This window comes from Ricinus communis, chromosome 1 (genome assembly GCF_019578655.1).
Source record: "Ricinus communis isolate WT05 ecotype wild-type chromosome 1, ASM1957865v1, whole genome shotgun sequence".
Lineage (NCBI taxonomy): Eukaryota > Viridiplantae > Streptophyta > Magnoliopsida > Malpighiales > Euphorbiaceae > Ricinus > Ricinus communis.
In genome coordinates this window covers 33,648,711-33,659,440 of record NC_063256.1, presented here as the reverse complement: position 1 = coordinate 33,659,440, position 10,730 = coordinate 33,648,711, and the positions used below count along the sequence as shown (strand labels likewise).

Sequence of the window (10,730 nt, the reverse complement as noted above, 5' to 3'; positions counted from 1 at the left end):
AATGCATTCAGGCACCTAAATTTTAGCTATTTATTTATTTTAATATTTTAATTTTAGATATAATTTAATAAATATTTAAATTTATATTTTTATGTAATATTTAAATAATTTTTGATATATAACTTCATCCGTGTATTGAGTATTAGATGTTTTAATATTATTAAAAATTGAATTTATATATGTTTGTTAGGTCAAATAAAAAAAATAAAAAATATTTGAAGGGTTATAAAAATAGAATTCAGTTTATTAAATTAAATTGAAAAATAAAACGATAAATTAATTAAATAATCAAAATTTAAATATTTAAATATATATTTGGCATAATATTAACATGTAACATAAATAAATAAATAAATTTACATAAACATATATATATATATATATATATATATATATATATATATATATATAAAACTAAAATCTTGGATGTCAACCTATATATTTCTTACAAACAGTCATTGCAATTATTTCATTTGTATATGATTATATATTGCTCGTGTACAATTTTAGAATGAAGTATAGCAGTTTCATAGTATAATTTATGAAGATGTATAAAATTATATAGTTGTTTTGGAAGCCCTTCGAGCAAGAATAACCCAACAAAGCAAACGATAGAACACAAAGAAACCCAGCATGATCCCAACATTACTCCACCTACTATCCTTGTCAAGTCCTCTACTCTTCAACACATCATTTCCAGTAACCAGACATTGATCATCACCATTTTGCCAAGAAAAACACTCACTTCTCATGCTCCAATACTCATTTGTAACAAGGCAATCTAAAGGGTACCTATAAAGGGAAACATAGTACATGAAAATCCAATACTTTGGTATGTTCTCTTTTGGAATGAAGTATCCAGAGAACAAAAAGAATGCTCCAAGAACTGTGCAGATTAAAGAATTCCCTGAAATGAAGTCAGGCGATGCTGCACTTAAGAAGAGAACTAATGAACTGGCCATCAACACTATGAGCCAAACCACAAATGTGAAGAAGATGAAAGCAGAGGCGGAAGGGTTTAGGCCAACAAGCCAGTAAACCGGTACTGAGAAAAGAATAGCAACAGCAAACAAGAATGGCAAGAAAACAATGGTGTTAGCTATCATGTAAGAGGAGATCTTGTAAGCTCCTCTTGATGCTTCTTTCATCAGAACTTTTCGCTCTTGAAGATAGATAGGAAGTGCTTCAACTGTGGATGAAAGAAGAAAACTTAGGCTGAACGCAAAGAGACCTAATCTTTCAGTAATTCCTCCTTCATCTTTTCTTACCTTTATATACACACTGCCTAATCCAAATCCTCCAACAACGGCTTGCATTGTTCTTGCCAGGAATAGCTGCTTTGTCCTATAAATAATCTTCCAAAATCTTGAGCATAAATACATGATCTCAGAAAGATTAAAAAAATCATAATTACCCTTTTTCTTGATCATACCTTCATTTGATTGACCAATTGATTCATCATGCCAAATTGAGTATGAATGTGGCTCATGATTGTTTTCTAGAGGAGATGTGTAAGTTTTGGACTTTGAAGCTTCAAGTGTATGCATGATTTCCATTGCAAACTCTAGCGCATGCAGTTGCAATGGGATTTGAAATCCTAGTTTAGTTATAGTTTCCTCCAATGATTCCAAGTTACCATTATGAACAACTGAACCATGAGATAAAATCACAAAGTTGTGAATGTATCTAAGGATTCTGTAACTTGGTTGGTGTATGGATAACACAACTGTCCTTGACCTTGCTTTTGCCATTGAAGAAAGAAGCTCGATAACTTGAAGTGCTGAAGTGCTGTCCAGACCTGAAGTTGGCTCATCAAGAAGTAAGATTGCAGGATCATGAATCATGTCAACACCAATAGATACCCTTTTCCTTTCTCCACCAGAAATACCTCTATTCTCTTCATCACCAACAAAACTATCAGCAACATGGGAGAGGCCAAGTTCTATCATCAAGCTTTCTACTCTTTCTTCTTTGTCTTTTGCACTCATTTCCGTGAGTCTAAACTTGGCGCTATACATCAGTGTTTCCTTCACTGTAAGTAAAGGAAGCAAATTATCTTCTTGTGCTATAAATCCACATATCTTTCTCAACTGAGAAGGACTAGAAATATATCGACCATTTATGGATATACTCTTTGGATTGAAATCTTTATCTCTAACTCTTCCTGATATTATCCGAAGAAGACTAGATTTTCCAGTACCACTTGGACCAACAATGGCAAGAATTTCAGACCTTCTTGCTTGGAAAGTGACTGATTGAAGTATGTTAATAGACTTGGGCTTTTGCAGCAAGTGACAAAATGAGGCAGCAATTGACTCACTAGGAGATATGGTGTAGGAAAGATCTGTTACTGTAAGTTTGTAGGATATTTGAGAATAGTGAGATGGTATTGATGGTGGCGGTGGTGGTGGTGGTGGTGAGAGGTGGTGGGAAGAAGAGGAGGAGCTGGTGTTTTCCTCTGGGGAATCAGAAGTAGTAGTTGAGCAGAGTACAGCTGAGTCTTCTTCTATGCTTGGTTTATTGAAACAAGATGCCATAATTTGGTATTGAGATGAGAGTTAGCTGATGGAGGCAGCAACCGCAAATATATGGAGACACAGTAGAAGGGGTGTGAGGTATGGAAGTTGAACCAACCAAAGACAAAAATGGTTAAGGCTTTCTTTCTCTTTTTTTTTTTTTTCTGTTTGTTTAGTGCTGCAAATTAAAAAGCTGGTGAAAGGTTTGGCAGTGTTTGGTGATTTGAAGAAGTTGAATATATTGACATTGCCTTATCAAAAATTTCAAATCTGTTTTTGATTACACATATTTCATCTATAAATCTTCCCACCCACATATACATTGGCATCTAGTTGGGTGATTACAGTATTTATTAATTTTAAATAATTAAATATATACCAATTAAAGTGTACATTTTATATATATATATATATATATTACTTTTTTAGTTATTGCAATATATATAATTATGCAGGTAAAAGTTACATTATAACTTATTTTGAAAAAGAATTATCTAGATCTAGTATTTTTATCTTACAATTAATAAAAGAATTGATATGTAAATATAAGAATTTTTCACTTTGGTATTAGATAATTTATATATACTCTATTATTAAAAATTAATAAATATATAAGTTATATATCAGTTTAATGTATAAATGAAAACATACATCAGGCTTATAAAAAAAAAAATTCCTATTTAGACATAGAGATAAAGTTTTATCAATTTTATTATAATATATTTTGAGTGGGCTAAAATGTCAATTTGCCTCTCGAACTTGTAATCAATGAACAATTAGCTCATGTTAAATTTCTAGCCAATTTATACAACAACTTATTAAAAATGGTCAATTCAACCCTTTCAAAAGACTTACTCAATATAAAAAATTTAATTTGTTTCTTAAACTTCATGCCAAATATCAAATTATAAAAAATAGATTTATATTGAGTTAAAGTAAAATTATTCAATTATGACACAATTTACTCATATTATTCAATAAAAATAAGAGATAATATTTTTAATTGAAAATGTCAAATTAAGTTCAACTAATAGTTTACATCTCTTTAAATTCTTATTAGAATTAAAATATATTGTGGTATTGTTGTCACGACCCGGTTTGTGGGTCTGTGACCGGTGCTAAGAAATTGGTAGGCTTAAGGCCTCCGGAACCCGCAACAAGCCTAACTAGCCAATAATCTAAATAATCGCATGCAATATATATAGTACTTAAATAAATCAACAACTCTTTCATAATTCACCATACAGATAAATTAATTCTTCAGCTGGATGACTAGAAAAATTTTTCATAATTTTTAACAAATCAAGATAAAATATAAAGTACCAAGTCTACTACTGCGGAAAGCCTAGAATTCCAAATAATTTGAAATACATAAATTAAGATTTAATTACAATAAGCCCGAAGGAAAAAGGAAGTCGGGCTGCAAAAAGAAGTTGGTGGGACACCTAGCTATCACCTGAAAAATTTAAAATTGAGACTGTCAGTCTCGGAAGTGAGTTAAAATTATATATCTGGAGTAAAGTAGCCATAAATATACATATGCAATGGTTGATAAAATAATATAGAACATTAAAAAATAATAAGTGCGTGCCATAACATAATTTAAAAATAAATAATTTTTAACTCATACGAGACGAGCACTTTAGCAGAACCCTAATCCTAATACTAGCAGCCTTTTGGCTCTCTTATTCCAATAGGACTGACGCCCTAGAGAGCGAAGCTCAACCAAGGTCCTTAAATCTAGCCTGCTCACTTGATTTCCAATATAGTCGGCGCCAAAGAGCAACGCTCGACCAATAATTTTTTCTCCGGCAATCAAATTTTCAAAGCTCAAAGAGTTATACTCAACCAGGACACATCCCAAAGATATTCTTTTGCTATATGTCTCCGATTAATACTGATGTGCACGTGCTCTGATGCAACCTATCACGTGACATGTTCTACTGCCGTCTCATCCTGAGTCAATATGCAATACAATGTGAAAAATAATATAAATAGCAACTAATTTAACTATTTTTCGATAGCTTATTAAATAACATTTGACAACACATATATTGCATACATAAACTTAATTAATTAAGTAAATAGTAAATAAATAATTAAATCCATAAATTTATTATTTAAATAAATAATAAATAACTAATCCAAATTTATAAATCAATTAATTGGATAAATAATAAATAAATTATTTAAATATAAAATATAAAATAATAAAAATTTTCAAGCAATATCCACAATAACAAAAAACATATTAATACAATCATAATATTAATAATATACATAATAATTTATTAATCGAAAATGCTATATAAAAATTTGATATGGTACATATCCAGAGGATATATAACTTTAACTCATAGTTCTACGGTGCTCCGCTGGCTGCTCCTATGTCTCAGGTGGAGCTGGCTGGACTAATGAATTATCTATTCATGAAAATAACTTAATTAATAAGATATTCATAATTCTTTCTAGGCCTAGACCGTAGATTAGAATGTCTAAGAAATTTATTGAGAAATTTTTTCTTTTTTTAAGTAAAAGATGGAAAATTGCAAATAAGTTTCCCCCAAATAAGTTGCTATAGTGACACCCATGTCTAAATTATTATTTATTTATATATGCATAAAATAAATAAATCATCAATATTTAGTGTAATATTAATTTCAAGTTAAATAGAAAATAAGTGTTTTAAATAAAACTAATTTGAATGTAAATAAAATTGATTACTCTTTTAAAATCACAAATCTAAATTTAAAATTTACCAAATTACCCCTATAAAAATTAAAGCAATTAAAATTTGAAGTTACAAGTATTACAATTATTTTATCAATAACTACCAATTATGATAATTTATAACATTTATAGAAATTATATAGAAAATAAAAAAATTTAAAAATATTTCAAATAAGCTTTGGAAATATTAAATTAAATAAAATCATAATCTTATATTTGGTAATATTATTTAACTTAAGTTTCTTAATTACAAATATTATTTAATTATTTCATTAGATAATAAGATTAAATATATCAAAATTAAATAATTTTATTCTAACTCAAGAGAAAATTATTTTTGTAGAATTCGACATTTAATATGAAGTTTAAGGACCAAACTAAATTTTTTTGCATTGGTTAAATCTTTTAAACGGGTGAATTGACTATTTTTACCAAATTGCTGAATAAATTTGTTAAAAGATTAAAATAGGGGCTAATTACTATTGGCTCCAAGTGCAGGGGTAAATCGACACTTTTACCATTTTGAGTGTATTTATACTAGCAAAAAACATGACTATATTTTTTTGTGAGATAAAAAATACATGACTATTTAGATGTTAATCATTAATCTCTATATCAATTATTTAATATTTATAATATCTAATATTATTTATTTATCAATTATTGCATAAATAATATCATATATTTTCTATTATAAATGAAAGAGTTTTTAAATATTATCCAATAACATCAACTTAATTATTAACTATTTTTTTCTCCGATACCTATTGATTATGTTTATTATAAACATCAAAACATAAGAACCAAAATAGATTTTACAGTTTTCAAAGAAATAAATACAATTAATAAAAATATTATTAATGAAATTAGTTGGTTGAGAAATGAGTAAGCCTCACAAATTGTTATTATCATATTTGGGAAAAGAAATTTACACAACATGCCAGAATTAGTGTTTACCAAATCAAATTGAATGAATGTATTAGCAAATTAGAGGTTAATTCTATCTGAAAATTCTCAATTTAAAATTTTAAAATTTAAATCAGATTATAATAAACCTTATTTTTTAAGTTTGAGTTCTATTAATGATATTCTCGAGTTTGATTCTACTAAAGATCGACTCAATTATTCTATAAAAATAATAAAGAAATAAAATAATAAAGTTTGAATTAAATTGAGCTCATTCTTAAATTTAAACTCGATTAATAGTATACTTGATATATTCGAATTTGACTAGATCGAATCTATCAGGATACAAAAGATAAATAATAATTTTCGGTTAAACTTGCAAATCCATCTAATCAAATATTGTGAAACTTAAATTCGATTTGTCTTGTCAAACTACTTAAATATCTTAACTTGATTAATATCAAACTTATTTTAAATATTTTTTAAAGCTGATTCTAAATAATTTATGAGCTTACTCGACTTAATTATATCTTTATTTACTACTTTCATTTTTTAAGTTATTTTTGTTATTATTATTATTATTGACTGAACATCTAGGGCTAAGCACTGTTTCGGTGCGGGCGGCAAGAGGGTATCAAATTATTATTATTATTATTTTTTTTCCGGATGCAATTAATTAATTGCCGACTTTTAAGCCTAACCAAAAAGGTTTAATGGGCTTTTAGGATCGAAAGTGAGCCCATGACCACAAATCTTGGAAAAGCCTATTCACCCGGTCCTTACCTTAATTTCACAATTTTAACAGTAGTTCGGTTCTTCAAAGCAAACGACATGCCATTGATGGTTGTTGAAGAAAACGACAACTATGCACGTTCTTGTAAAAGCAAATTGAAAGAGAGCACTCAATTTGATGAGCTTCCCGCTTAAATCCCAACCACTGCTCTGTTAATGCCCTAGTTATGAGGTATGTTAAAGATTTTTTATCATGAAATGAACACAGAGTCTTAGTTTCTGAGGTTTTAATTGTGCCATACTGATTTGATTGAAGGCGTTGAATTTATGGTTTTAAGCAATTGGGTTGATTGCGAGTTCAAATGGATCCTTAATCATAAAGGTTTAGCTGTAGGCTGTGTTTCTGGTTTGAATTTGTTTAGGTTTATTCTATTCAAAGAGTGAGTCATTTCCAAGTGATTACTGTTTCAGCTAAGTTAATTTGGGCGCAAACAAACTTCTGGGGACAAAAACCCCTAGATTTATGAATTGATCCTCATAATGTAATCAAGGGGACGATTCTGAGATAAAATGTTCCAATTATTTTTTTGTTTGTTATAGAATGAAAGATATTACTTTGTAGATGTTAAAAGTGCTGCCTGCCTGATTATCTGATATAATGTAAACTTGTTTGATTCATTCTTTATGTGTCCTACTTAACTTAATGATTAATGTTGCCTCTGCATTTGTTTGTTTGTTTATTTTTTTGGCATCTGGATACATTGTTACATGAAAGCTTATTTTTTGGGGAAGAGAATCAGCCATGGTTCTTTCCTTCAATTTACAGGACTTTATTCTCCGCGCTCGTGTTTTCAAGCTATACAGACAAGCACTAAGGATTGCACAAAGAGCCCCTTCTCATGCTAGAGGTGAATTTTATTTTTTTTTCTTTAACTTCCCCTTAATTCTGACCGAAGAAATATAAACTCAGGCAACAACAACACGCTTTTTAGTAGAAGTCTGCTCCTTATCATTCCCAAATTCTATTCTTGGGTTTGTACCTTGAGCTAAATAACAGGGGGTGAACTTTGTGTTAAATGTCAAAAAGTTCAGTTTTAAAGCTTTTTCTAAAGGATGTAATGAACATTAATTGTGGTGATGAAGTTGATTTTGGTTTTAGATTGGGCAAAGACTTTATGGGTTTATGATGACGCTGATTTTGTTTCTTGCCTAACCAGTAAGCTTGGTTTTCTGCTTGTAGTCTAAGCAATACCTCTAAGTTGTGAAATTGGCTGATGCGATAATATATATAATTCTGCTTGTATGCTATCTTTCTTTTTGTTGAAGATTCTATCTGCTGCAACTGCGATATTAGTTAGTTAATAACCATCTGCTTTCTGATCTTAAGGTGTAGTTTTTGTTCTGCATCTCATCAATTAATTAAGAATTTAAACTCTTTCTGATATCATAGAGTTATTTTGCACCATGATGACTATTTGTCTATGCAGTTTATATATGAACTATGAGCATAAGTTGTATGGAAAGACATCTTTCAGCTGTATCTGAAACTCAATGAATTTTTACAGTTGAATTGAAGCAGACAATAAGGCAAGAGATGGAGAATAACCGGAACTGCAAGGACAAGCAAAGGATTCGTTTTCTGATTAGTGAAGGAAGAGAGAGACTAAAGCATTTGGATGAGATGCTTGATATGCAGGGCAGTTGATAATAGACTGAAATTGCAAATGGCACATGCAAATATTTTTTGAGGATTAAAAGTTTCCGAGTTCAAGGGACAATCAATGAACTATAATGTAGAAAGAAAACGAGAGAAAAAATATCTTCATCACTTGATTTTTTTAACGATCGATATACTTTAGAATGTTGATGTTTTGTGTTATCATTAGATGCAAGTGTTTTCTTGCTGTCTGTCTGCATGAACAATGATGGTTGGTAGATAGGCGTGTGAGCAGTAGAACAGTATATCAGAATGGTTTGCATCAGTGAAGTGTCTTCACGTGTGATCAGTTTCCCAACCAATGGTTACTCTTTGTATTAAGAATTCAATTCATGGAAGGGCGATGGTCAGCAGACTGAAGATTGGTTCTGACTGTAAAGAGATAATGAGTTTATCAGGAACCAAAATTAGTGAACGTTATTAAGATGATGAGATAATTTATACATTTGTGTGATCAATGAACTAAGCTGTACTGAATTTAAGTGGATGCATGCTTTGAAAACAGGAGGCTTCTTCTACCCCTTCGAATTCCAAAATTATACCCGGAGTTCAATAACCTGACCTTTCGGATCGCATTAAAACAGAAGAAGCTTAATCATTTTGTAATATATATTACATTATCACGTTTTTGATAAACCCGTTGATCATTCTCTTTATTCCAAGCTACTGATCAATGGACTGAGTATAGGCATTAGTTTTTTGGTTAAAATGGTTCCATTCTTTGCAACCCAAGAAGGGATGGAAGATGAAGTGTGAGATGACTGGTTATTTTCATCAGAAGAAGTGATGGAAGACCCAGAACCAGAAGAGCCATCCCCATTCAGATGTGTTCATGACCGGGAAGAGTTTGCTGAAATAGAGGATTTCCTGGCGCATAACAAGGAGTTCCACAAAGGATTCAAGAAAAAGTGTAAATTCTGTCAAAACATGTTCCGTGACGTTAAGAGGTCAAGGCACATGTGAAGAAACTCCACAAAAATGAGGAGCTGGCATGCATCCATGACGGTCGTTCATTCGCCAAAGTTAACGGGTTTCACTTCCATAATAATGCTTGCCACAAGAAGTTTAGGAAGGTATGCCCCCACTCAAACTGTGCAAATGTTTTTAATGGCGACCACAATCTTCAAATCCATTTGAGTCAAGAACACCATGCGGGTAGGTCGTATCATAAGAAGCCTCCCAAACGCCACCATTAGCGTTCTGAGAATAATGTGTAGCTTTTTTAATATACAGTTGTGTTTGTGGGTGGTACAATGTTGAAGATGAAGTACTAGCGATCAGTGCTGGATGGTTTGCAAATTATGACTATAACTGGACTTATTATCCTTTTGACGTGTAAAAGACATTCTTATCCCTATATGTGCACCGTTTTGTTCGATGAGCGTCCATGTCCATAGGTGCATAAGAGTAAAAAACTGAGTTGTGGTGTGACCAAATATAATGTTCTTGACGAAAAAATTCTGCTAATACGACCTCGTTTTTCATTACTGGTCGCTGCCTAGGAAAGGGTCAATTAGTAATTCAATTTGTATAAATAGAATATGAAATTCTAAGTCACAATGATGATTTTGCGACTGACAACACAATGATGAAGAGAAGGGAAGAACGAGAAGAAAGAGAATTAACTTTTGTTTAAAAAAATGGACAAGAAACATAAACATTTGAATTAAGAGGAGAGAGAGAATTATAAGAATTAATAATAATAATAATAATAATAATAAAAGAATATGCTTTAATATTTTCCTGTTAAAATATTAGATTTACTCCTTTTTAAAATCACTTGTAATACAAATGCCAAGTGAAATCAAATTTTGGATTTATTTGGTTTGAATAATATAAATTTTAAGTCTATTTTCAGCTTATTTGTAGGGCTAAGTTGATTCTTAGTCCCTTGAATTATCATATTAAAATCGAAAAGGAAATTCTTTCATACCAAAGTACAATTCACAAAGATTTATTTCTTGAAGTATTTTTTAATATTTGATTTTTAATAAAATTAATAATGTAATTTCATCATTAAAATATATATTTAAATTATATATTTTTAACATTAATAAGATTATATATCAGAAAATAAATTAGAAATTATTGTTTCTGTCCGATATAGCTCAGTCAGTTATTTTTGGTTT

The 10,730-nt window shown here is 30.2% G+C and overlaps 2 protein-coding genes across 4 annotated transcripts; one reads left to right on the top strand and one right to left on the bottom strand.

Moving 5' to 3' along the window:
- Positions 1–427: 427 nt before the first annotated feature.
- On the bottom strand, positions 428–2,895 carry LOC8268535 (ABC transporter G family member 23). The gene has a single exon (XM_002530863.3). It carries the CDS (start codon positions 2,535–2,537, stop codon positions 558–560), a length of 1,980 nt encoding a protein of 659 aa, XP_002530909.2. The 5' UTR covers positions 2,538–2,895; the 3' UTR covers positions 428–557.
- Positions 2,896–6,944: 4,049 nt separating this feature from the next.
- On the top strand, positions 6,945–9,105 carry LOC8268534. Of its 3 annotated transcripts, none has more exons than XM_015726437.3 (3): positions 6,945–7,116; positions 7,677–7,792; positions 8,450–9,105. In XM_015726437.3, the coding sequence occupies exons 1-3, from the start codon at positions 7,112–7,114 to the stop codon at positions 8,587–8,589; spliced, it is 261 nt and encodes an 86-aa protein (XP_015581923.2). In that variant the 5' UTR covers positions 6,945–7,111; the 3' UTR covers positions 8,590–9,105. The 3 variants fall into 3 exon arrangements, with proteins under 3 accessions (XP_015581923.2, XP_015581925.2, XP_002530908.2); XM_015726439.3 differs by having other exon boundaries at positions 7,660–7,792; XM_002530862.4 differs by having other exon boundaries at positions 6,946–7,116; positions 7,685–7,792.
- Positions 9,106–10,730: the final 1,625 nt, after the last annotated feature.

Coding starts and splice junctions, on each gene's coding strand:
- LOC8268535 (XM_002530863.3), bottom strand. CDS start 2,537: ATGGCATCTTGTTTCAATAAACCAAGCATAGAAGAAGACTCAGCTGTA.
- LOC8268534 (XM_015726437.3), top strand. Junction 7,793..8,449: donor AGCCCCTTCTCATGCTAGAG/GTGAATTTTATT, acceptor GAATTTTTACAG/TTGAATTGAAGCAGACAATA.